The sequence below is a fragment of the Alexandromys fortis genome, unplaced genomic scaffold, assembly GCF_014885135.2.
Source record: "Alexandromys fortis isolate MF-2015 unplaced genomic scaffold, M_Fortis_MF-2015_v1.1 scaffold_20, whole genome shotgun sequence".
Classification (NCBI taxonomy): domain Eukaryota; kingdom Metazoa; phylum Chordata; class Mammalia; order Rodentia; family Cricetidae; genus Alexandromys; species Alexandromys fortis.
Window position 1 is genome coordinate 3,272,681 of NW_026067903.1, and position 27,641 is coordinate 3,300,321.

At 40.2% G+C, this 27,641-nt stretch overlaps 1 protein-coding gene across 1 annotated transcript; it reads left to right on the plus strand.

Annotated features, from left to right (window-relative positions):
• The first annotated feature begins 1,188 nt into the window (after positions 1–1,188).
• Rnf149 (ring finger protein 149) lies at positions 1,189–27,638 on the plus strand. The gene is made up of 7 exons (XM_050134534.1): positions 1,189–1,780; positions 13,401–13,651; positions 14,957–15,025; positions 18,653–18,735; positions 20,760–20,856; positions 23,639–23,831; positions 26,811–27,638. The coding sequence occupies exons 1-7, from the start codon at positions 1,330–1,332 to the stop codon at positions 26,852–26,854; spliced, it is 1,188 nt and encodes a 395-aa protein (XP_049990491.1). The 5' UTR covers positions 1,189–1,329; the 3' UTR covers positions 26,855–27,638.
• The last annotated feature ends 3 nt before the right edge of the window (positions 27,639–27,641 follow it).

Consider the following 27,641-nt stretch of genomic DNA (forward strand, 5'->3'; position numbering starts at 1 on the left):
GTCAGTGGTTCTCAGGAGAAACTGGTTTAACTCATTCGGCAGAGATCTGAACCCTCCGAGCCAGAGGATAGTGTGAGTGTGGCTAAGTCAGGCTTGGGAGATGAGCTGAAGGTCTGTCACAGCATGTTCTTCTCTCTCTCTCTCTCTCTCTCTCTCTCTCTCTCTCTCTCTCTCTCTCTCTCTCTCTCTCTCTCTCTCTGTGTGTGTGTGTGTGTGTGTGTGCGCGCGCGCGCGCGCGCGCGTTGTCTTCAGAGAAATGACTGACAGTGTATAACTATGCTAAGTTCTTAAAAGTGCCCAATTCTTAGGTTTAAATGTATTTTGATATTCAGTAGCTCGTATATGACCAAGTTTTTCAAATGTATTTTGATATTTGGTAGCTCTTATATGTATGATGGATGTCTCACCTCAGCGGGAAGGAGAAATCTCACATATCCATTGGGGTCCAGTAAGACTTCATATTCTTCAAAGGAAGGAGAAACACTTTCCAAGCTCTGGAGATGCTTTACCAGGGAGTGAAACAAACCTCAGTTCTACCCAACCCTCCAAGTTTTTACCAGAGCAGAGTTATCATGCATGCGATTAACCATGTTAAGGGTGTTCAGGATCATTTCATGGTACACAAAAAATTACCCACCCTGTTGTCATAGGACTAGTTATCAGTTAACATTTATTTTCAAACAGATCTTCCTCCCTTTTCTCTTTTGATTGATGTGGCATCTTCGTCTTCATGCAAATAGAAGCCTACGCGTTACATATAAACTAACAAAAAGGGTTGACTGGAACCCTTGAGAGAAGAGCAACAAAGAATCAACCAAGTCGATTAACAAAAAGCATCCGGATAACATGCGGGCGGCTTTGTTTCGTTGTTTTGTTTTGTTTTGAAGTGGTTTAGACAGCCAGGCCTTTGCTGTGTGCCTGGCGCAGGCAACTCCACCCTCTGAGAGATTTTACACAACCGCAGTCCCACGCTTGCCTGCCCGAACCACACAAATTTCCCCAGACTTGGGGACTCTAGACGTCCGGTTACACAAGACGCCTTTAGCATCTGCAAGATTCAGCACGGCCGCCCACGGCCCCAGAGGCACAGAAGCCCGCGCCTGCGCACACCTTGAGGGCCGCGGGCGAGCGGGGCCCCACCCCTTCCGTCGCCGCGCCCTCACGCTCACGCCCCTCCAGGTGCGCGTGCGCCGCGGGACCCGCCCCCGCCGCGCAACGGCCGTTTCTTGCGAGCGGCGGCCGCCTCCTCAGAGCTGCGGGTAGGCCCTGGAGCGTGCAGGGTCGCTCGGCGCTCGAGCTCTTCTTCTTCGGCAGCCTGGCCGGGCGGCCATGGCGGCGCGGCGACGGAGGCCCGCGGCTGGCGCGGGGGCCCGGGACACGCTGACGTTGCTGGCGCTGGCCTTGTGCGCCCCCGGGGTGGGCGGCGGGGCGCTCGAGTGGTACTCGGCCGTGGTGGGCATCGAGTACGTGGACCCGCTGTCGAACCAGACGGTGTGGAGCGTGTCCGAGAGCGGCCGCTTCGGCGACAGCTCGCCCAGGGAGGACAAGCAGGGCCTGGTGGGCGTCCCGCGCGCCGACGGGGACGAGGAGGGCTGCTCGCCCGACACGCGCTTCGTCGCGCCCGGCCGCCTGGGCGGCGCGCCCTGGGTCGCGCTGGTGGCCCGTGGCCGCTGCACCTTCAAGGACAAGGTGCTCGCGGCGGCGCGGAGGAACGCCTCGGCAGTGGTGGTCTACAACCTGGAGCACTACGGGAACGCCACCGAGCCCATGTCGCACGCGGGTGAGCAGGCCGGGCGCGGGGCCGCGCTCCGGGGCAGGGGCGAGCATGCTGGTTTCCCGGGTGGCGTGGAAAGGGAAGTGCGTGCCCCCACTGGCTCGGAGCTTTCCCCTCGGGGTGGGGGTGGGGGTGAGAAGGCCGGGAAGCGACCTCGGGCAGGGGAGTAGCAAAGGACCTCCGCCGGAGGAAGGTCCTCCCGATTCAAAAGGTCTCCAGATCCCTGATCGCCGGGTCGCCTAAGGTCGCTTCATCGTCTCCCAAAGTTGGCTGAGTGGTACCTGTGTGGGAGCGGAGGGAGATTCTTCCTCCGGCGCACTCCAGGGTCGCATCGGCTCCTCACCAGCCTAAAGCGAAGGCTTGCTGGCTGACGAGGCGTCTCTGCATATATCAAAACCTCGACTCGGGAAACCTGGGCTTGCTGGGCGCCCCCGACACATGGAGGGCGATCACACGCGCCCATTGTGTTTGGACAGTAATGCGTTCAGATGAAATCGGTTCACCGAATTCATTGTCGGGAGGCCGGTCCTTAAGCACACTGTTCCAGGGACAGCAGGTTGCACCTCAGGCAAGGATGAGTTAGCAAAATACCATCCTTGGGACAGAGTTCTCTCCAGGGACCCAGAATTTGATCGGATTTCTGGTGCACCTTCTAAAATCACATTCGTTTTAAGGCTTCACACAGTTGACTCATTCTGAATTTCCTGTGATTACCGTTTTTTTGTTTCTACTGCTACTAAGCCAGACATCCTTTTCCTGTACTGTGTGCTGTTGTTGTTATTGTTGTTCTGTTTTGGCTTGAATGCAACGCAGAATTTATAAAGTAAAAATGACATGGATTTGACCGTTTTTTATAGACGGTCGGGAACGATGGCTATTTGATGGCCAGGAAGTGACCTCCACTTGCGGATCAACTCCAGGTTGACTCCAGGTTAGCAGAGAAACGGGTTCAAAGTGTTGGAGCATAGTAGGGTGGAGTAGGAGCAGGTGGGGAGACTTTGAAATTGCATGAAAGTAATCTGCTAGAATGGAGAAATGACTGAAGAAGTTGGGTCTTTGAGAACACAAGGTGTGGTTGGCTGCCGACAGGTAGGTAAGAATGAGTGCAGATGTCCCCACACGTGTCTCCGTGGTGGTGTTGGGTCAGACAGTTTTTGGTGCAGTTAATCCAGCGATTACAAATTGGCCTAATTGTCATTGTCCACACACTCTGTTTCCACAAGACTCCTAACATTATAGATGTGCCCCATCTACAGCGTTCCCAAATTAGTTCTGTCAATAAAAAGAGGCCCGGGTGCTGAACCTGATTCCTTGATGTTGGGTGTGTGCACTTCTAGGTGCATACGCATCTTCATGCAGACTTTTTCTTTTTAAATGACAGGCTCATCACCCTACAATTTTCTAACTCTACCCTGCTGCATTTTTTGATAATGACATTAACATCCTCCCAAGCAGACAACACTTGTTCTGACCATGGCTCAGCAACCTTTCTTGTTTATATTGTTGACATATAATTTATCCGGTCCCAGAAAACACTTCAGTAATGTTAATTAGAGTCTTCGGTGGAGGGACACTTCTGTTCCCATTATTTGCCTCCTTTCTAGCCTTCTGAGCATGATAATTCTGACCTTTTAAAGGGAAAGTTAGCACCTTTAAAAAAATTGTGTGAAAATACACGCATCAAAAAATGTGATGCAGTAAGTGACTGAATCTTCCTGCAGGCTCTTTAAGGTAGATTCCCTAACTCCATTCTTCGAGTAAGGAAACATACTCAAAAGCCTTTTAAATATAGCCCAGATTACTGGTGGCCCTATAGAATGTTTAGCTGCATTCCTGTCTTCCCACATCCTAGATGCTTTCTGCACAATTGTGACAACCAGAAATGCCTTGAGATTTTTGCCAGAACTTAAGGGGGCAACAAAATTATCTAGCATTTTGAACCACTGATCTAAAGGAATATAATATTAATTTGGTAGCTGTGCAACTAACTGATAACAGAAAAAGCTGGAAACATTTTAAACTCTGGGTCTGTAGGGACTGCAAAAGTGGAAAGGTTGTGACTCTCATGAAACTTAGCCCATTTGGGTACCAGGGAATGCAATGGCATCACTTTGTGGCTGGGCAGTGGTGGCGCACACTTTTAATCCCACCACTCTGGAGGCAGAGGCAAGCAGGTCTCTGTGAGGGGGAGGCTAGCCTGGTCTACAGCGTGAGTTCCAGGACATCTGGGTCTACACAGAGCAACCCTTTCTCAAAAAATAGAAGATGGGAGAAGCCAGCTTTGACAGACTATATTTAAATTTGAGCTGAATATTTAGAGCCACTGAGGCTGTTTAGACTTAAGTTGGTTTCCTCTGTATAGTCAGAATGTAACTGAAGCTAGGAAAATCCACTGATTCAGCTGTTCTTAGTGCTGATGTGTAACACTGGATTTCTATGAAACAGGTAGGCATGTGCTTCTGAAACTGCATACTGATAATCTTCCTAAATTGTGGGAAGAATTTGTCCCCAGTTCTTAAACCCATGTTTCCTTTCACTGGAATCTAGCTCTAGATAACTTTTAAAATTTAAGTCATTGCTAAAACTGAGGATTGTCTCTAAGTTGTGATGATGCTATCTCAGAAACATCAGTAAGGACTTAGAGTTGTGCTAATGTTCTCTCTCTCTCTCTCTCTCTCTCTCTAACAGTCTTAAGCAGGACCAAGTATTTTACTTACTCAGAGTTGGAAACACCTAAGATGAATGCCTGCCTCTGAAGAGTTTATGGTCTGTCAATAAACATAACTTTCCAGGCCAGAAGAGTTTAAACTTAACTGAATTATATGCACAGGTGCTTAGCCTAAAGGCTGGGTGTTGATGCTGAAAGGTGTAAAAATTATCTTGACCAAGATAGATAAAAATAGATAAAAGCCAAATCATTAAAGTCTTAGTGTTGACTTTACTGTAGTTATGGTAGGTTAATAAGTAACACACTCCTAGCTGAAAGTTTGGCACAGCCTTTTAAGAATGGCATTTTACATCCTTGAATGTAAAATTCAAGTGCCAAACAATTGGCAAACGGCTGGAGAAAAGGCTTGAATTGGAAGGAGGATTTCAGAGATAGAGGAGAAATACCCAGCTAAGCCAACCAGTTTGTTTACCTGAACATTTCTGCAGACATTTAGAAAAAGTTTGCCATGGTGATGCTACATTACAAAGTCTTTTAAGACTTTAAAGACAATACAAGTCTTTTAAGATCCCTGAAAATGGCCACAATATTGTAATGATGGGACATAAGGCTTTTAACTAAAAGTTTACTGTGACTAGTTCTAAGAACCTAGTCTTGGAAAAAAGAAAAAGAAATACCCAACTTTAGAGAAGCTATATATTAAGAGGTATTCATTTTGTATTGGCAAAGCATATTACATGGTCTTTTATGCATAGTCAGTTTTATTGATTATCTGTGATAATGTGCTCTCAACTGATCTACAACTTTAATTAGAATTTAAAATATATCTTGGTGCTTAACTAACCAGAAGTGGCACCCTTACAGCCTCATAGAGGATGTGGTCAACTAGGACAGTTCCCCAGAAATACTGACTTTATGGACAGGTTCAGGACATTGGGGAGTTCTGTGTATGTATAGTAGGTGGGCTATAAGACTTCCATGTTGCAGAAGTAATGTTGCAAAAGGCTAAAAGGTTCTGAAGTGAACTAACATGGAAAGGCTGCAAGAGAGTTCTCAGGAGAAGTATTCAGTATAATTTTCAACAAATGTATTTTCAGGGGAGGTAGGGGTGGTGAAGTTTTGTTGTTTGTGTTTGAATATTTAGTTGGGATCTTGCTAAGTAGCTTGTGCCTTCTTTAACTCCATGATCTTTTCTTAGCCTCCCAAGTGCTGGGGTTATGGACATGGATCATCATACTAGCCAGATTTTTTTTATTGATTTATTTTTATGTGTATGAATGTCGTCTGCATGTATGGAAACATACCATATGCATAGCTGGTGCCCATTAAGGCCAGATGAGGACACTGGAATTGGAGTTATGGTGGCTTTTATGTCACCATGGGGGTCCTGGGAATCGCCAGGTCCTCTGCTAAAGAGCACCAAGTTCTCTTAACTACTGAGCCATCTCTCCAGGTCTTCCTGCACCCCAATATTTTTGACTAAAATCAAATCATACAAAAATATTTATAATTATGTTGCCCAGTTGTGAATTGTGTCCTCCTCATTCACCCTAGCCAACCTTTTAAACATTTATCTAACAAGATTTAGTGCAAACTCAGCTTAAGCTCTACAGCAAAGAAGACATTCCAGATTACTTCCTCTCTACTGTAATTCTTCTTCCTAGGTCATTTCGGTTGTAGTCCTGGGAGATAAGCTAGTTTTTCAAATCTATTCATTCATGAAAAAAACCTTCCACAGGCCATGCATGCTCCATGCCACAAACCTGATAAATTAAACAGGTAGTAAGTACTTGTTCCATCTAATGAAGAGTGACCTATAAAGAAATGTGAAAAGATTTATGGAAGGAGGCCTACCTGAGGCTAGAGAGATGGTGCTGTGGTTAAGAGTGAGTATTGCTTCTAAGAAGCCCCCCCCCCCCTGTTTCAGTTCCCAGAGCCCATGTTAGATGATTCATAGTGCCTGTAGTTAGCTCCAGGGAATCTGATTCCTGCTGGCCTCCTTGGGCACCTCACTTGTATACCTGTGTGTGTGTGTGTGTGTGTGTGTGTGTGTGTGTGTGTTTGTATAACACACAAAATTAATAACAGTGACTGCAGATAGAGCTGAGTTTGCACTAAATCTTGGTTTTGTTGAGGATTCTCTTAGGGGATAGAAATGGCCACAATGTGGCAGTTTATTTATAAAAAGGAAAACCTGAAAGTTTAAGAGGTTCTGTTATTGGAACCTCAAGATCAATTATTGCTGTTAAATTAGTTTTTTTCCACCAGAAATTCAATCTACTACTTTAAATATTTCAGTGGTTCTTATCTCCTTCAAGACAATACCGAAGTAAACTTAGTTACCTTGGGAGGAGAAATGGTCCATTACAGTCCTAAGTCTTAATCCTAAATTTTGAAGTTATTGTCCAAGTGCTAATCCTTTACAGCTGTGTTGTTTCTGACAAGGTAGCAAGAGGAGCACAAAAAATTTGAGAAGGAAATGGAAACCATTTTATTTTTGGCATGGGAACATTTGGAATTCTGTTACTGGTAATTTGACTTGCTAAAAATGCTATTCAGTATCTTACTCAACAAGGAGGTTTATGATGCTGCTCTGTACAATGACATTGTGCTCAGCTGAAGACAAAGATAAAACAGAAACTGCCCTTAGGGAGCTGTCTGCCTAATGTAAAGTATAGAGATTACTTTGTGGGCGAGATTGTGCAAGATGACAATTTTTAGTCAAGCAAAAATGATAACAGCACTAAGCCCTGGGGAAGAAAAAGAATTCCAAAGGCTCATTTCTTATGCTTCAAGTCTCTATGCCACCTGTGAAGAAATTCACCTGTTTAACTGAGATTTTTCTCTCTGTGCCAGTGCAGACACAAGTGTACAAAATTACTTAAGCAGATTAGTTCTTTTGGATTGGATCAGAGAGCCTGTAATTTGGCAGGAAATAAAGTCTGAGGGACTCTGGTAGATGTGTGTGACATCCCTTAACTTGTGCACAAAGTCACTTCAGAGCTAGTACATTTTTACCCATCTGCCTTGCTGCTTGTTCATCTGCCTGCCCCTTCTTTGAGAATTGTTCTTGGCATATTGATCGTGCTGGCCCTGGGGAACTCCTTTGCCCCAGCCTCCTGATTAGCTGTGAAAAGTGAATAAATCACAGGGTAGAAGTCATCATTGAGTTTTGTCAATTTAAAATAGGTTCTGGAAGCAGTCTTGCTGCTGAAACTGCTAGATAACAAGCCATCCCCAGTCCTAGGCACTGCCTATACAGGCTATAACTTTTAAAACATGCTATAATTTTTTTTCACTCTGTAAATAAACTGAGTTTGCACTTTTCTCATGTTGGCTAACTTTTCACTTTCCTCTTCATTCAACAAAATGCCCACTTTTAGTAACTAACCAAGCTAGACTCATCATCTTAAATATAAGTATTTAAAAGATTTATTTTCTTTTGAGTTTCTGCATACTGTACACATTTGACCCAGAGAGGAGTCACACTCGCCACATTTGTGCATCATGGATGTGTAGTACCCACAGAGACTGAAGAGGGCATTGGATCTCCTGAAACTGGAGACAGTTGCAAGTTTCATGTGGGTGCTGAGATTTGAACCTGGGTCCTCTGGAACAAGAGCAAGTGTTCTTAACCACTGAACCATCTCAGATCGGATTCTGTTATTGTTTCAAGACCTAGAAGAGTTCGTTTCCTTTAGTTCATTAAACTTTTTCTATTCATGAAGATAAAGTGTAAATGTGCCTATCAGGATAGAGTCCCTCTACTCCAAGCAAGATTATCCCTCATATCTAAAGCTCTTTATTGTTCTACGTGCTTATAAGTGGCAGCCCAAAGAAGAATCATTCTTAAACTAATTAACAACAGCAACAAAGGAGAATCATTCTCAGAGAGCAGTTTGTTCAGGAGCACACACCTCCCCTCAGGCAGTGAACAAGATGAGATTTGAGCCCAGGTCTGGCTCTGCAATTACACACCCTATGGAAAACGCTAAAGGAATGAATACTGCCTGGACATAAGCTTTCCAACCCCAAGAACCAGCATTTCGAGGTGATGTGTAACATTGAACAACTCCCTGAAATTTTCTGAGCCCGCAGCTGTAAAATGACAATATGGCAGCTTTCTGCTTTACGCGATATGTTTTGTGATGGGTCTCCCCTGCCCCTGCACACCCCATCTCTCATTGTCAAAAAGAATGTGATGATATTGGCACCAGAAATTGTTATCAACTGGTAGTGTAGAAGCCACTTGGGTTTCAGTATGAAAGCTTTTAACCAAGATGGCAGAATTATACCATTGTTTCTATTTGAAATGTTCTGCAAGGTTCTTTATTAACAGGCCTTTAACTTGTACCTTGTCATAATGTTAGGTGGGTTATAGCTGTGTTGTAGTTGTTACTATCCATGTTTCTGGATTGCTGGATATTTTCCTGAAGGTAGTCAATACCTGCCTCTCAGTATGTCTTCTCAGTGACAGCAGGGTCATTATTGTACGTGTTGAAGAAACCATAGTTTCCTTTAGTATGGCTCAAACTGGTTTCAGCATCATCTTGCAGACAGAAGCCACCTTACAAGGGTGCCCTTCTGGCAGTTCAGTAAATTCCTGTGGCTAAGATTATAGTGGAAGTCACCAAGATAAAATAGTACACGCTTTGTTTTCACCAGATGAATGAAAAAAATGAGAACATGCCAGGTGGTGGTGACGGCAGCGCACACCTTTAATTCTAGTACTCAGAAGGCAGGGGCAGGCCTTCTCTCTGAGGTCAAGGCCAGCCTGGTCTGCAAGAGCTAGTTCAGGACAGGCTCCAAAAAGCTACAGAGAAACCCTCTCTTGAGAAAAACAAACACACAAAAATGAGAGCTTGATGCCCTATGGTATGGTTGAGGAGATTTATTGTAGATATGAGAGAGCACAGCCAGATATATCTGGGCTATGAGAGGAGAGAATGGGGAGAGCAAGAGAGGAAGAAGAGAGAGGGCAAGAGAGGGACCAGAAGCAAGAGGCCCAGAGCGAGCCAGGAGGCCAAGAGATCATGTAGCCAAAGTGGCTAGGTTTATAGAAACCAGACAATTGTCCTCATTTACGTATGTCCATCAGTGATGCCACAGTTCACTGCGGTAACAGACTGTAGGCTCCTGCCTTTTATTCAGGGAAAGAATGTTATTTAAAAAAAAAAAAAGAATTGTTATTTGTATATGTATGTATTTGTGGTTTTATGAGTTTGTGTGCACCATATGTGAATAAGTGCCCAAAGGGGCCAGAAGGTATCAGATCCCCTTGAACTGGAGTTACAGTAACTGAAATTACTACAAAAACAGTATGTGCTCTTTTCTGCTAAGTCATCTCAAACAACCCTCAAGGTGTGTTGTTTAAAATCTGTTAAACTGAGACTAGAGCTAGAGAAAGAACTGATTTTTATTTATTTATTTATTTATTTATTTATTTATTTATTTTTGAGCAGCATTACTGCAAAACTTGTTCTCTTCTGGAAGAAACGACTTTTTTGGTACCACTTGAAAATGGTATCTTCAAATGGTCTGAGCAGTGATATTTGGGGAGTCTCATTGCTTATTTTTGTGCTATTTACTCCACACCAGAATTTCTATCATTGTTTACCAAGTAAATGATGTTTATGATATCCCCAAACCTAGGCTTCTTAATTCTTTTATCCCTATCAATATGCTTTGAGTGTGCTGGTGCTGCCTGCAGCCTCATCAATAAGGGAGCCTAAGGTGTGGGCACAGTTAACAGCCAAAGCTAGAGGCACCTAGCATCTTGAAGAACTGCAGCCAGTTCTTCATGCCTGCTTCCCACCTCTCATTGTTACTGGGGACTGAAGCTGGAGTCTCAAGCATGCTAAGGAGTTTGTCTCGTTCATATAGCATACAATAAACATATTTTTAGAGAGGGTAGTTGGGTTTAAATTCTGCCTCTTCCATGCTAAGCACACACTAAACAGCTTCCCAACCCCTTAAACACTAGTCTTGTTTATCCTTTCTCACTTAGATTGGTTTAACTTCAACTGGGTTGAAAACTAACTGAAGGAAAAAATTCGGCATACTGTTGGTATTAATAAGTGGATGTTAAACTTATTTTCCCCTGGTCCTGGAAATAGAAATCAGCTTTATGCCTGGTAGGTGCGCGCTCACTACTAAGCCATTTTCCTAGCTCTAAACTTTTTTAAAGCAAAGAAAGTGGTAGGTACAGTTACAGTTTTCAGTTAATGCCACCTTATTTTGGTTTCTGTCCTTGAAACTTTGGGAAGGGGTTAGTGAAAAAAATTCATGAGTTTTCTGAAGAGAAATCTGTTTTATTTTTGCCAGGCATCGTAATGCATATTTAATCCCAACACTCAGGAGGCAGAGGCAGGAGGAATTCAAGGCCCGCCATGAGACACTGTCTTAAAAAAAAAAAAAAAGACACTCAACATTGGAAAAAAGCCTCATGCCTTTATGCAGCATATACCCTAATAGAGAAAGAAATAAAAAGACTGCCTTTGTGTTTGTCCTCTCTGCATGTCCAGTCACTTCCTGAACAGTCTCAAATACCTAAGTTCATTCGTTTTGGATTCTGTCTTACTGACGTGGGGCCGATCTCTTTTTGAAATTATCAGGACATCATTAGGATGCTTTTGACAGTAAGAATCCTTATTATTGACTTTTAAAAGATTTTATTTTTTAACTCACTGAAGGAATTGTAGAGATGGCTTAGTAATTCAGAGCACTGGGTGCTCTTCAGAGAACCCAGATTCAAATTCTCAGCATCCACATGGCAGCTCACAGCTGTCTGTAACTCCAGTTGCAGGGCATCTGACACCCTGTTTGGGCCTCCACAGTCACCAGGCACATATGTGGTTCACAAACATGCATGCAAACAAAACACTAATATGCATAAAGTAAACATCTTTAATTAAATTTTAAATCACTGAATAAGAATATTTTTACAAATATTCTGCCATGTTTATATGTGAATACATCTAAGTTTCTGGATACAGTGGTCTCCCATACAAGAGTAATTCATATTCTATCTCTCCCTCTTTCCCTGTCCCCTCTCCCCTGCCCTGTACACACATACAAAGTATACAAAATGCTGACTTGCGCATATTATTGCCAGTAGAATATATGAAACTTTTACATTTTTGCTAATGTGTTACAGATAGCTGAAAACATGTTTTCATACATTTAAGACTCATTTGTTGGGAGATGACTGCTAATGGATGGACATAGAATTTCTTCTTAACTTGATGGGATGGTATAGAATTAGATGGTAATGCTTATCAGTTTTTGTTTTTAGAGACGATTTCGCTGTGTAGCCCAGGCTATCTTGGAACTCGCTCTGTAGACCAGGTTGGCCTGCCTTTGACTTCTGAGTAATGGGATGAAAGTTGTGCGTTATCACCGCCACATTTCTTAACAGTCCTCTAGGTGGATTTTTCTAATTGAATTTTTAATTCTCTTCTTCTGGATTTTGTACGTTTCTTTTTCTTTACATATTTAACATCTTAGATTTAGTTATTTATTTTGGCATGTGTTGTGAGACAAACATGTAGATTTTCCCCCAGTATCATAACCATTTGCCTTTATCTGTTTGTTTTTTTTTAAAGCCATTTCTCTTAAATTGATTTCTGTTATCATTTGCTATCCTGGGTTTATTTCTGTGGATGTCTTCATCTGCTACTACCACACTGTTTTAATACTTTAACTGTAAAGACTAGTCCAGCTTTCATTGTTTAACAAGTTTCCCTATGTGACTTGGAGTATTTTTGTAATTTGTTGATACTTTGTGGTTGCTATATTAATTTATACCTAGTCATAATAAAAGTGAAGCTTTATTTGTACCACCACCCCTTTTTTCTCTCTTCCTCCCTCTTTTGTCTCAGGGCTGCTCCATGTCTTCAAAGGATTAATGTAGTGATCACAAGCTTAGCAAGATGGCTCATGCCTTTAATTCTAGCACTGGAGAGACAGAGGCAGGTGGATCTCTGTGAGTTCTAGGTTAGCCTGGTCTCTGTAATGAGTTCTGTGACATCCAGAGCTACATCATGAGATAAGATGCTGTCTCAGGGCAAGAAAAACAAATGGTAGTAATCACAATAGAGTTCTCATCTTCCCTAATTTTTTTTCCCTTTGTCTTTCCTTTTTTTTGACAGGCTTTTGCTTTATAGCCCTTGGTGGTTCTGGAACCCACTCTGTAGACATATTCCCTAATTCTAATGGGCATGTTTGAAGCAGTTTACATTCATATTCATAAGTGAAATTAATCTGTATGATTCTTTTGCCTTTTATTACTATTTTGAGTTTTATAATCCTAGACTTTTTATAGTTCTGACATTTGAACCCTGGACTTTGTACATACTATGCAAGTACTCTACCATTGAGCTACATCGAGCTCTTGGGGGTAGGTTTTTTTGTGGGGGCGGGGTGGCTGTTGGTGCATGACAAGGTCTCACTGTGTAGCCAGGCTGACCTTCACTTACTGTGTAGTCCAGGCTTATCTTTAAACTGAAGTCTGCTATGTCCACCATGCCTGGCTTAGAGAAAATTTATTAGCTATGGAACAGTTTAAACAATACCATTAGTATTTTGTGCTTCTTAAAGGTCTGATGATTCACCTGTGGGTCTAAATGGTGTCCTGGCTTCAGTCAGCCTGTTTTCTCTTAAGGAACCAATTTTGGCAGTTGATGTTTTTCTGAAAATTACTCATTTTTGTTGAAGTTTTCTTTTTTGGTTTTTCAAAATAGGGTTAACAGCCCTTGCTGTCCTGGAACTTGCTTTATAGACCAGGCTGGCCTCGAACTCACAGAGATCTGCTTTCCTCTGCCTCCTGAGTACTGGGATTAAAGACGAGTGCCACCACCGCCCAGCTTGTTGAAGTTTTCAAATGTATTTGATGTAGTAATGAACATACTCTTAATTTTATCTAACTTTTGCCTTTGTTCATCTCTTTGTTCTGTGCAGGAACGGGAAATACAGTTGTCATTATGATTAGCTACCCAAAAGGACGAGAAATTTTTGATATGGTACAAAAAGGAATTCCAGTAAAAATGACCATAGGGATTGGTACTCGTCATATGCAAGAATTCATCAGTGGTCAATCTGTGGTGTTTGTGGCCATTGCCTTCATCACGATGATGATTATCTCATTAGCATGGCTAATATTCTATTACATACAGCGTTTCCTATATGCTGGCTCACAGTTTGGAAGTCAGGTAGTTATGGATAACTATTCATTTTAATTTATTAATTCAGTTTGGTTCATTATAAATGATAGCTCATCAGTATATTCTTTATACTACTTGAAGTTACACTTAAGTGCACTATTTTGTTTTGTTATTTAAGTACTCATAACTTTGATAAATTTTTTAATTGGAATGTATTTTTAAGTCTAGTTCACTTTTTGTACATTTGGTTCCTATAGGTACCCGTACCCTCTTTGTCTTTTTATAGACAGAGAGGACTAGCAAAAGGGCATGTGACAGAAAGAGCATATGTAACCCTGTTTTCTTTTTTTTTTTAAATATTTATTTATTTATTATGTATACAACATTCTGTCTGTATGCCTGCAGGCCAGAAGAGGGCACCAGACCTCATTACAGATGGTTGTGAGCCACCATGTGGTTGCTGGGAATTGAACTCAGGACCTTTGGAAGAGCAGGCAGTGCTCTTAACCTCTGAGCCATCTCTCCAGCCCCTGTAACCCTGTTTTCTAGCTTGACATAAAGCTGAGGAGCAAAGGGGAGCTCTGTCTGCACTAGAGTAGCTGATAAGCCATTTACCTGAAGGCAAACTCTTTCTTGAGCAGAGAGAAGAGCCAGAGCTTCCAGTAGCACACTCAGTTCTATGCACAGTAGGCTTCCTGACCTGATAAGCAGGCAGGACTCTTGGAGACTGTTGATGGAGAGGGGGTGGTGCCTTCTTCCTGAGCATCGTTACTTTCTTGCCAGTGTTTAAGTGTAGGAATTGTTTTTATGGAAGTTGTGAAAGTGTGGCTAAATGGTAGCACATGTTTAGAGTGCTAGGAGTTTCCAGTTCTACTCCAACATCAAAAAAAAAAAAAAAAAAAAGGAGTGTTCTTTTCCAGATATGAAATTAAAAGCAGCTATTCCTGAACTGGGGATATAGCTCTGTGGTTGGGTACTTGTTCAGCATATGTGATACTCTAGACTTAATTGCAAATAAGCAAGTAAGTAAATGAATACATTCTTAGCTGGTCATAGTAGCTCATGTAATCCTAGTGTTTCGGAAGCTGAGACAGGAGTTGTTTTGAGCTCAAGACCAAGTAGGGCTTTAGAGTAAAGCATTAGTTCCAAAAAGCAGGGAGGGAGAAAGAAAAGAAAAATAGTAATTCTTACCAAGTAGCTTATATGTTATATGGCTCTTTTATATATTAAAAGTTTTTTCTAATTTATTTTATAGTAATCATTTAACTTTTTTACTAATGAAAACTTTTGTTTACATTGTATTATGTGGGTTATTTTAAAAGACTACTTAATAATACTGTTTTCCTCCCCAAGAATCATAGAAAGGAAACTAAGAAAGTTATTGGCCAGCTTCCACTACACACTGTAAAGCATGGAGAGAAGGTAATACTTTCATTGTGCTTTGGGGTTCAGACTAGAGGGTGTTTATGTGTTTGAGAAATACTTTCTTTCCAGTCTACTCTTCAGCAGTGACAAGCATGTGAGACTTTGCTAAGCCTTCATACATGTGTTTCAATATTTTAAAGGCTGACAGGGGGCTGGAGAGATGGCTCAGTGGTTAAGAGCATTGCCTGCTCTTCCAAAGGTCCTGAGTTCAATTCCCAGTCACCACATGGTGGCTCACAACCATCTATAAAGAGGTCTGGTGCCCTCTTCTGGCCTGCAGACATGCATGCACACAGAATATTGTATACATAATAAATAAATATTTTTAAAAAAAGGCTGACAGAAATACAATGAATGAAGACGCCATTATAGCAGTTATTAGTCACATGGCTATTAAAATATAAATGAATTACAGTCCTGGCTCAGTAGTAAAGCCCTTACTTAGTATGCATGAAGTCCTGGATTGACCCCAGCAACCCATCCCCCAAAAATGGTTAAATGAATTAAATTTAATTTAAAAGATAGTTCCTACATTGTATGTACCCAGTGACAACAATGTGCCAATATTCCTGTCATTGAAAGTTATAGTAGGCCAAAGTAAATGACTATAAAGATGATTTGCATTTAAAAGTATGAACCTGTAATACTATAAATTCATCTGTTGGATCTGAGACTGTACATTCTCTCAAAGCCCCTCAATTACAGGGAAAACACTAAACATTTGTAGAGGACAGAAAAGGTATTTTTAAAACTGTACTTTTAAAGGGGAACCATTTTTACATCCTCAGTCAGAGATATAAAGTCACTGTTCCAGATGCACTGACTCCTCAAGCATACAGCCCTTAGAAGGAAAATTTGTTAATGTAATAACATTTGGTCTCGTAGTGGGCCGTCCTCTGCAGCAACATGTCACCTTGTAGCTGTGAGCTGAATCAGTCGATACTGCTCATTTAGCTCATTAAGCTTTGAGACTCAATCTGTTTCACCTTCCCTTCATGGAAGGAAGAATATAAAAGAAACTACTTCCTTCTCTTTCTCTGCCCTACTTACAGGACTTTCTTAAAAGACATTATAAACCTGTGTGTTAAAAATTTAAATCTGTTATTAATGGCTTCTGTGGTATATTTAGGATTAAGGTATGCTCGGGATTGTATGGATGGATCATTCCCCCAATAACTTTTACACTGTAGTATAGTGGAGTTTTAATAGTTGATGTAAAGTATTGATTCCTTACACTGCAAATCACCAGGAGAGTTTCCAGTTAGTGACTAGCCAGGCAGAGTATGTGTAGAGTTTTTCATGGTATTAAATAGGAAATTCTTCTGCTGATTTATAAATTGGATGCTGATCGAGACTGTGAGAATTGATTTCTAAAAATGTATTCTTCCCTGGGCGGTGGTGGCACATGACTTTAATCCCAGCACTCAAGAGAGAAACCCTTTCTCAAAAAAAAAATTCATTCATTTTCAGGGGAGAAATCAATACTTTATACAAACTTAAAATTCTAGGGGTCTGGAGAGATGGCTCAGAGGTTAAGAGCATTGCCTGCTCTTCCAGAGGTCCTGAGTTCAATTCCCAGCAACCACATGGTGGCTCACAACCATCTGTAATGAGGTCTGGTGCCCTCTTCTGGCCTGCAGGCATACACACAGAATATTGTATACATAATAAATAAATAAATAAATATTTAAAAAATTCTNTTGCTTACATGTGAGAAGACAGATTCATATGTGTAACTTACTGATCCAAGCCCTTGAGAATACCAGTAAATTGATGCTATTCTCTTCCTATACCCAACATTTATTAAAGTATGATACCAGGAACCTGTTTTAAAATTGTCAAAATAATTTTTTAAAAGATCACTAAATGATCTGTGGTGTGTGCCTGGATTTGAAAGCATTTCTACATTCTATAAACTGACACAGGAAAATGAGTTTTTGCAGTCTACATCTTATCCAGTTCTGTAGACAAGTGTTTTTAGTTTTTTTCTTTTCTTGTGATAATGTGGAAGCTTGTAAATTATTAAGGAATTATAAATAGTTTCCTTTTTTAAATATTTATTTTATTTATTTATTATGTATACAATATTCTGTCTGTGTGTATGCCTGCAGGCCAGAAGAGGGCACCAGACCTCTTTACAGATGGTTGTGAGCCACCATGTGGTTGCCGGGAACTGAACTCAGGACCTTTGGAAGAGCAGGCAATGCTCTTAACCACTGAGCCATCTCTCCAGCCCTATAAATAGTTTCTTGCATACCATGAAATAGAAGTGAAAGTATTTTTACTTTCATAGAATTTTACTAACATAGAATTAAGGGTCTGGAAAGATGGCGCTAACTACTTTGCAGAGAACCTGGCTTTAGATTTCAGCACCCATGTCATCTCATAACTACCTATAACTGCAGTTGAGGGAGTCCAGTGCTTCTGGCCTCTGAGGCTTTATGTATGTAAATGGTGTACATAAACTCAAAGAATACATATAAAAAAATAAAATCTTTCATAAAATATTACAACATAAAATTTAAAATGCTATTAAAGTTAATTTTAAATCTTTGATAATGGTCTGTACATACTAAATAAGGTTTTTACTGCTTCTTGGTTAATTGCTACACCTGGATAAGGGTATGGTTAAATAACAGCTCAAGGATAGTGTGGCTGTGTTCTGTACTGTGAAGCTGCCAACATTGTGGCCTCAGAAGTACACACTGCTTGTGTTCCTGAATCCCTGTGTCAGTATCTTAGTTGTCCTGGCTACAATGACACCTACTAACTCACAGAAAGTCTATGGCCTATAGATTCTTAGTTGTAGGAATGTTGCCAACTCTGCTACCCTACAGCCAGCAATTTTTGTTTTTCTGTTTTTTGGGTTTTTTTATGCCTTTGTTCATTTGTTAGGCAAAAGTGGTGACTCATTCTAATCAGGAGGGGGTGGATGTTAACACTTAATGAAGTAAAATTTCAGATATGTAGCCATTTGTACTTTCTCCAAGTTGTAACTGTTCTTTAAGAGAGATACAGATTTCTTTTAAGTAATTCCAGAAGACAAATAGCTTCTTTCTTTGAATATTCAAGTTTTATACTTGAAAATATTTTTGTTTAACCGTAATAGCCAGCAAGATTGGAATGTAGTTAACTTTGTAGAGTGTTTTCTGGCGTTGATGAAGTCCTGTTTGATCTCCAGCCCCATATAAACTTTGCTTTGTGGTTCACTGCTATAATCTAAACTTTTGGAAGATGAAGGCAGGACTATCAAAAAATCAAGGTTATAATTGGCTATACAGTGAACCTGAGGCCAGCCTGAAAACAAGAGACCTTGTCTCAAAAAAAGAAAAAAGTATGTGGTTTGTATTTCTACAGTCCTTAATAATCTATTTTTTTCAAACACAACATACTATTTAAAATACTGCTAATGCCTGATTAGGCAATGAATTTTTTTCCCCTTATTCAGATTCTTTAAATAACTGCTTAATAGTGGTAAGAAGTAAATGTCAAGTGTGGTTATCTGTGGTTTTGGATCAGATTGTTCCAGCATAGAGTAGAATCTATTGTTTTAGTTGGCTTTCTTTTTTTTCCTAACTTATTATATGTGTAATGTGTGTGTGTAACTCTTAACTCTCTTTGCAGGGAATTGATGTTGATGCCGAGAATTGTGCAGTGTGTATTGAAAACTTTAAAGTAAAGGATGTTATCAGAATCCTGCCATGCAAGTATGAATAAGTTTCTCCTACTAAAATCTAAAAATGACTTAACAAGTTTTAGTTTTCTGACAAAAGAGTTCCAGGCTTTTTCTGATATGAAGATCTTGTGGTTGTATTTATCTTGTCTTTCATATTGTCTTCAAGACTTCTTAAAGTCTCTCTGCTTGAGAGACTTTTAGGTGAGCACTATGATCCATTATATCTTTGTTTTAGACTGGCTTTTAGTTTTTTAGTTTTATCAGGGCTTGTGTAGACTCTATTATAAACCTAGTGAAGCAGAACTTCTACTGAAAGGAATCAAGAAGGATGAAGGACCTAGGGCCTTCAATGGTAAAGGTAGGCAGTAGTTTGCTATTATTTATGCCCTGGGTGTGGGTTCCTTTTGAAGCTATGTAAAAAACATTCCTCCCTTTTCTCAGGTTTTAGTAGCACAGGTGGAGTTTTAACACTTGGAAGTAGCCATTTCATTTTTAATAATCTGCTACTTTTTTTTAAACAACTGCTGATTAGCAGAAGAGTTTGTTGTATGTATAAAAATTAGATTTTTTTAAAAGTCTGATAAATTTCAGTTATACTTTACATATTTTAGAATCAAGTTTCAAGTTAGTGTATTTGCTTTTTTTTTTTCCAAAATATTTTACTCTTACTATGGTACGTTTTAGAAGATTACCTTCTTGATACCTCTGTTGAGGAAATAAAAAAATGAGTATCAAAATAATAAGGGTTCCCTGAGAAAAGTGTCTAAAATTTGTCAGCATTTACATAAGGTCAGCACAGTAGTCACTCAATGAATTGAGGCCAGTCTGTGTTGATCGCGGCATGCAGAAAAGCACTGAGAGTAGAGTTAAACATCACCCAGCAAAACTGGAAGTTTCTTGTTTTTTGGAAACCTCTTCTGGGTCAGTCAGTATTGATTTGAGGTTAAATGATAAGCTGGACTAGACTGTTTCATAATTAAGAATTGCTATTAATGGCTCTGCAGCTTTTTGTTTAAAGAAAGTCTTCAGATAGAGCAGTGGTAGTGCACACCTTTTATCCCAGTGTTCAGGAGGAAAAGGCAGGTGGGTCTCAGGGAGTTCAAGGCCAGCCTGCTCTACAAAGCAATTTCCCAGGACACCCAGGACTATACAGAGAAACCCTGTCTCCAAAATAAAAAGTAATAAAAATGAACAGTTACTGGGTATATACTTGTAGACACCGTGAAAAGTTCATGGTGTAGATATAGAAATTAGGCGATACATAGCTTCTTGTGGTCCTGTGGTCTAGTCACAACTGGTGCTTGAGCCTAATCCGTCCTGCTTCAAAGCCTCTGCTTAAGTTCATACATAACATGGGAGGGGCAGGAAACCAAGATAAACCAACAAGAAGGGAACATGTATGTGTTCTACTGGTAGCAACAGATGTTTATTAAAGAAGGGTTCATAAAAGTACGCAAGAGGAAATAGCTTCTTCCTGCCACTCACAGGTATTGTCATGTGTTTTCACTTGAGTCATTTATAGACTTAAAGAAGATATGACCAGTTTAGGATTAGTTTATTAGCGATAGCTTATTTATGGGCTTTACTAGCCTAAGTGGTTTATAAGTATTCTACTAAGGCACATTAAAAGTGGTTGGGCATTGTAGCACATAACACTAATTCTAGTATTTGGGAGGCAGAAGTATGAGGATTCTAAATTAAAGGCAATCTTGGACTACATAGCACATTCTAGGCTAACTTGAGTGTATAGTATGTTCATATCTCAAAAAAATATAATGCGCACAAAAGATGTACTTAGTATGTGGTAGAAGTTGATCCATCCTTTTTTTTGTGGAATGAAGATAAGCTTTTATTTTTTAAAAAACATTTCACTATTAAATCCAAAATCTGTTTAAATGGAAAGTAGAAAAGAAAATAGATATGTGACTAGACTACAGTGTTGCTATACTGTTGGTTAACTGTTAATGGAGGAATGTGTTGGTAAAATGCATTATTTTCTTTATAAGAGATGGAAACATTTATTTTAAGACATTAATACATACTTAATTTTTTTAGGCATATTTTTCATAGAATATGCATTGACCCATGGCTTTTGGATCACCGAACGTGTCCAATGTGTAAACTTGATGTCATCAAAGCCCTGGGATACTGGGTTTGTTACGTTTTTGTTTATATTCAATCTCTGCCCCAGTTCTTTCTGAATATCTCACTTTTATCACTGACTAGAGGCAAGAGGAACAGACACAATGCTCCTTCTAGTATCCTTGCTGTTACCTAAGGAAGTTTTCTATATTAAAAATGAATTTGTAGAGTAGTCCACGAAAGTCAGTGAACTGATTTATGACAGAAAAATTATGCTAGCATATTGCCCAGTTTTTACTACTTAGAGCAGTATAGTTCTGTATAGTGTCTGTGTGTGTGTGTGTGTGTGTGTGTCTTACGTAAACCTGAATCATAGAATGTATGAAACAGAAGAGCATTGTACATTTTCTGGCTTCAGAGATACATTTTACACATATTACACTCTACAGTTTTTGACATCTGTGTTCACTGTTGCTGGGTTTCACAGTCCATTAATACAGGCTAAATTTGCCCTGTATTTTGCCATTATTTTGTGATAGTTTGATGGGCAAGGACCTTTCTTAGGGGATGTAAGAGTAAAATGAAAGAGACTGTCTAGCCACATTTCATCTTCACAGCCTCTATATGAAGCACTCTTATTGTCCGTACTCTACTAATTTAAAACTTATAGCTAATTGTTAAAGAATTGGCTTTAAACATAAGTTATTTTTTTCCCTACGTAGAGAAGATATGGGGAGAGGTCTTCTTTAAATTTTTTTGTTTTGTTGTTGTTGTTTGTTTTTTAGATACCTACCCATATGATCTATTATTACTCAAAATACTATTGATTAAATAATAAAGTATTTTAGATAAAAATTTGAAGTGACTGGGAATGTAGCTTGCATATCTTGCATTGAAGCCTCAGAGTCAGTTCCCCACAGCACATAAACTGGATGTACATTTTATGCAACTTTAAGCCATAATAGCCATGTAAGCTTCTATAATGGTGTCACTAATGAACTGCCCATGGAGCAAGACTGTCTTCATAGGCTACAGGTGTGACATCATCCTCTAGCTTCTGTGTCCTCTTGCTGCTGACATGCCTTGTAGAATGTTTCACATGGTGGTTCATAATTCTCTTGCAATAGCCCTTCAGGGAGGAAAGGTTGGCACCTAAGAAGTACTGTACCACAACCCCATCCTGCTTTGTCCTGAAATGTCTTTCTTACAGAATACCTAAACTTCTTTCAGTCCCCTTTAGCCTGGTATAGCATACCTCCCTAATGTGCTTGGTTCTTGTCCTCTACTATAGAAACCACAGTTTAGCAAGAAGCTGAATGGTTCAGAATATTAAATGAAAAAATATAGAATTTAGTGAAATGTTTTCTTGAAAAAGACTTGAACTCCCTTTCTTAGGTCCACTCCTAAGCTTGTGCTAAGATAGAATATAGAGAACCAGAGTGTGTATGTGTATATATATATATATATATATGACTTACTTTGTAAAGGACAGAAAGTTATTATAACTTCAAAGCTAAGAATTTGTGTCCTTCAATGTTTCAATTTTAAGAGGTCCCTATTCCCTTATAAGCACTCAAGAGTTACCAGTAACCCTTTACACAGACTTTAAAGGCAGTCCTTTGGTTTGCAGCTGTGTCCACTGCATTCATTGCGAAGACACTGATCAGAGGGATACTATCCAAGATGTTACACTGAGCTTGGCTCAGAGATAAGCAAGGTATAGCTCCTTTGCTAGATAAGGACTCTTGGGGATTTCTCTTCTAGCCCAATGGAGCTAGTACATATCCAGAGATACAGCATAACAAGGGAATATAGTAAATGCCGTCTGGATCAGAAAAGAAAGATCTTGTACTGCCTGTTAGACATGGAAAGATGGAGAGAGTATATTTTAGTGGAACTGATGAGGGCTTTGACTCAGTGTGTAATAGGTAGGTGGTGTGTACACAAGGATATGAACTGTCAGGTTAAAGGTTAGTGTGTAGTTGGGTTTGGCAAGTTTTAGAGAAGCAGGTTGGGATGGGGCTGAACAGGAACTGGCATTGTGACATTACGACAGGAGTGTGTTAGGAGTTGGTGTCAGGGAAGAACGGTTTTGAGTGTCTAGGATGTCTAGTTACCAGTGAGGGAGGAAGGGGTGATTTTAAAATGCTCATAGAGCAGACCAAGGGCATCTTGAGAACCCAAGGAAGTTGAGTGTCTGTGCCTGTGACTCCCATGCTTATAGCTACCAGCCGTTAGTCATTTTCCAGCAGTTTCATCTTCCTGCGTGCAGCTTTAGTTGTTTGATTAACCAAAAAAAATGTCTAGAACACCCACCCGCTGATGTTGAGGCTTTATGTAGTGGTGCTAAAGGAGTCTCTGACCTTCCTTTCATTATCTTCCCTCAAAGCATCAAGTAGAAGAGGGAGGGCACTATATCTAAGGAAGAAGACAAACACAAATCTAAAGCCTTTAGCTGTTTAGAGCCTGGTTATCTCTGATACCCCAGTGCTGTGCTGCAAAATTGTCTGGGGCTGTCATTAGGGCACCTGACTGCCTCTTTTGGGAGGATCAGTGAGGCTGCACAAGTTCACAGACTCTACAGGAAGACAGTTGGAAAGAGCCACTTGGTGACTAAATAGTTTAAAAGGTCAGATACAACTTTCATGAGACTGTGTTTAGACTAAACCAAACCAAACCTTTTAGGTCTTGAGAATTAACCCCTTTTATCATGACATTGGATAGAAGAGGTGGTGTGCTTCCCACCAGATTACCTGTAGAAAGTCAGATGTTTTGTGTTAACTTACTAGGAACTGACCCCACACTGTGCTCATGTCACTGAGAAAACCATTGCCTTTTGTCTGCCTTTCAAGGGGGACCCTGAGGATACACAGGAGCCCATTCCAGAAGCTGCCCCAGGAAGTGTTTCTGTTGGGAATCTCAGTGTGACATCCCAAGATGAGGACAGGAGTGGAGAAAGCAACCTTCCGTCATCTTCCTCGAGTGACTCTGGGCCACACCGCCCCAGTTTTAAAGAAGATGCAGGGGAAGACACAGCATTACTAGGTATGTGGCTGCAGCTGTGATGGTGTTATCAGTGATGGAGGGAAATGGGAAGAAAAAATATGAAAGCATACAGTCTCACACTTAGAGATACCGTTTTAACCTTTTGATAAATACTTCCTCAAGAACATATATTTCTCAAGAATGGGGAATATCATGTAAATATTCAGAAAACTGTTCTTTTCTATGTCATTGGTAGATAAATTTTTATGACCATGTTGTATTTAAGTTTTTAAATATTCTTCTGAGTTGCTCAATTTATCTCTATTTTATTTTGTGTTTTCTTTGGTTTTCTGTAGTCTCATTGTATTGTGTAGTATAGCATAGCTCACAGTCTTGCCTCTGCTTCTCAACACAGAATGTTTTCATACTAATTCTTAATTCAAGCTTTGTCTTAGTTACTTTAATAATGCCCTGACAGAACATCATGACCAAGGCAACTTGAAAGAAAACCCTTACTGGGGCTCACTCTTCCTGAAGGTTAGAACCCATGACCATCACAGTAGGGAGCATGACAGCAGGCAGGCTTGAGAGCTCACATCTCATCCACAGTTCAAAGCAGAGAGAGGAAAAGAACTGGATTTAGAAGCATCAAAGCCCCACCCCCAGAGACACACCTCTAATAAGACTGTACCACTGATGTTGCCCAGGCAGACAGCTCCACCAGCTGGGTACCAGGTGTTTAAATATATGTGCCTATGCACATTCTTGTTCAAACCACCATAGACTCTCTAGAAAATAAGCTTTTTTGTATTGCAGTGATGTCAATCGCCTGTGACTTTGGGCTTGTCTAATAAGGGCTATATGAGCTATATGTTCTTAGCTCCTTAGAATTTTTTTAAATTTAATATTGAAAGTATAAGACCTTTGTCATGTATTTTGTATCTTCTCCCTCCATTTATTTATTTCTTCTAAGTGCTAAGGATGGAAAACTCTGACATTCAGCCATCTTCCAGTGCCTAATTTCTGTATCCTTCAGTTTCTTTATAATTTTTCTATCTTCTTGGGTCTCCTTAGACCTTTTAGGGAATGCTAAATAGGAAACTCTTCTTTTTCTTGGTGTTGGTTATAGAATTACTGACCTATGTTTTGCTAATATTTGTGAAGTTTTTTTCCCCCCTTTATTTCAAATTCTTTTTTCAAACAGCCTAGTCTTATGTAGACCACCCTGTCCTCAAAATCCTTAGATAGCTGAGGGTGACTTTGAACTTCTGATTATCTGACCTCATCTCCCAAGTGCTGAGATTATAGGCATGCATTACCACCAGGGTTTTGTGCAGCGCTTGGGATCAAACCCGGGGTTGTTTGCATGCTAAGCCAGCACTCTACCAACTGAGCTCTGTCTCATTTCTACCCCCTTTTAATTAATTTATTCATTTATTTGTTGGGGTACCATCATGCAAGTGGTAGTCGGTTTTATCCTTCTGCCATGGGTCCCAGGGATCAAACTCTGATTGTCAGGCTTGGCAACAAGTACCTTTACCCTCTGAGCCATCTTACTGACCCTCTTCTGCATTCTTTAAAGACTAATTGTGAAATTATGTTGAGCCTGGTTTGCTATCTTTAATCCCAGCACTTGAGAGGCAGAGGCATGTGGATCTTTGTGAGTGTGAGGCCAGCCTGGTTTATATAGGGAGTTTGAAGCCAGCTAGAACTGCATTGTGAGACCCCCCCCCCCCCCCGCCCCGCAAACAAAAGAGGGGGCTCTTATAGAGATGGCTCCATGGTTAAGAGCACTAGCTGCTCTTCAGACTCTGAGATCCATTATCAGCACTCACATGATAACTCGAAACCATCTGTAACTCCAGTTCCTGGAAATTCTGTACCCTCTTTGACCACTACAGGCACCAGACATGCATGTTGTACATACGTGCATACATACATACATACAGGCAAAATACCCATGCATATAAAATAAAATTTTTATATTGTCTGTTAAAAGAAAATCCTACCAATATTTTAGTAGAATTGAATTAATCTGTAGATTATTTTCATTGAGAATAATTGATGCTTCTAATTTTGAATTGGCCATCCTAAAAGATTTTCAAAACAGTAGGATTCAGATTGAATCAGTGTGTCTTTTAATGTGTTTAGGAAAACTTGTACAAATATTAGAACTTCAGTTTGTATTGTATACATATATGTGTATTGGGAGGTGGACTGCACATGTGTATGTGGGTGTAAGTGCAGTTGTGCACACGTGTGTAGGCCAGAAGTCACCATCAAGGCATTATCTACCTTATTTTTTGAGGTGAAGTCTCCCACTGACCTGGGACTTCCCTCATAAGCTACGGTGACTGGGGAGCCACAGCATCCATCATCCCTGTCCACTTTTTCTAGCCCTGGGATTACAAGCATACATTACCATGCCCGTCTTTTTTATGAGTGTTCTGGGGGTTGGGCTGAGGTAGTAAGCACTTATGAGCTGAACCATCTTCCAAACTCCTATAAATTTTAAATTTAAACCAATACTAGAGGAAAAAGGAAAAGGAATACATCAGAGTGGAAGCACTAGGGAATGGATTTCACAGGATCATAAAGCTGGGCCTTGATCTCACCATATCTCTGGCTAACACTGAACTGACATTCCAGGGCAGTATATTCAGTATAGTAAGGAATTTTGCTCTTAGGAATCCTGTTGAGACAAAGTTCATACTATGATTTGGGTCACTGAGTTCAGAATCCAGAAAAAATTTTTTTTTTTTCTCAAGAGCATGTCCCCACTTGTGAGATGTGTAAACACAGAGGTCCTTCAAAGGCAGTCACTGGCTGAATATTGGCTCTGGTAACACTGGAAAGAAAGCCTGTCTGTCACACTGAAGGAAGGGGTATTTCTGTATTTCTCTTACTGGCATTCTTTGACATGGTTGTCATTTTTACATGTAAGTTTTATTTAAATGTTTCTATAATTTGTTTCTCCAATGTGTAACTGAGGTTGGACAGACCTACTGACCTAGGGTGGCTTCTGATGCTTTGTTGTAGGAGCCGGCAGGAATGACCCTCAACATGGAGGATCCATCTGCTAGCACACATCCTCACTGACAGCCTCACCGACAGAGCCTTGGCTTGAACTACAGGACATTTAATTTTTTACTCTAGGGCATAGTTTGTATACTTGAAAACAGTGGATATTATTTTACTTTACCTTTCAGATTCAGATTTGATATACAAAGGGCTGAGATATTTTATTCCTAAAAGGACTTTTAATTAGCCTTGATCTATTTATCTACTGAAGTATGATGTATATTATAAATTTTGTTGTGTCAGACTGTCACAGATGGGGGGCGGTGATTCTGAGTACTAGACTAGCTTCTGTGGTACTGTAAACCAAGATTCTGTTTCTCGGGCTTTTAGACAAAGCTCACTAAGTTAAAGTAGAATTGTGTAATATAATTCAGTAATTGATCAAATGACTTTTCCCTGAAGCAGAGACTCTTTAGAACTTGTAAAATGAGAAATCTTGCCGTAGGCAGTGTGTACAGTTGTAAACCCAGCACTCCGGAGGCTGAGGCAAGAGGATTTTGAGTTCAAGCCAAAAAGAAGGAACTGAGGGAAGAGAGAAATCAACTGTCTTGCACTATATTGTCCATAGAGACTTCAAAACCAAGCATACCTTTTTATTGTTTGGAATTGTGGAAAAAAAAAACACTAGTTGATTTTATGGTTTGCATTTTTACCTTTATTGCCTAATATTTTTTGACACTTGGAAGGAGAAGGACATTTATCCATGTTTTTTCTACCAAAAAAATTGGCAGGAATGCCATATTGCACATTAAAAGTATTAAAATATTGATTCATTGAGAAATTTAAGTA

Coding starts and splice junctions, on each gene's coding strand:
- Rnf149 (XM_050134534.1), top strand. CDS start 1,330: ATGGCGGCGCGGCGACGGAGGCCCGCGGCTGGCGCGGGGGCCCGGGAC. Junction 15,026..18,652: donor CTGTAAAGCATGGAGAGAAG/GTAATACTTTCA, acceptor CTCTCTTTGCAG/GGAATTGATGTTGATGCCGA. Junction 23,832..26,810: donor GGAAGACACAGCATTACTAG/GTATGTGGCTGC, acceptor GCTTTGTTGTAG/GAGCCGGCAGGAATGACCCT.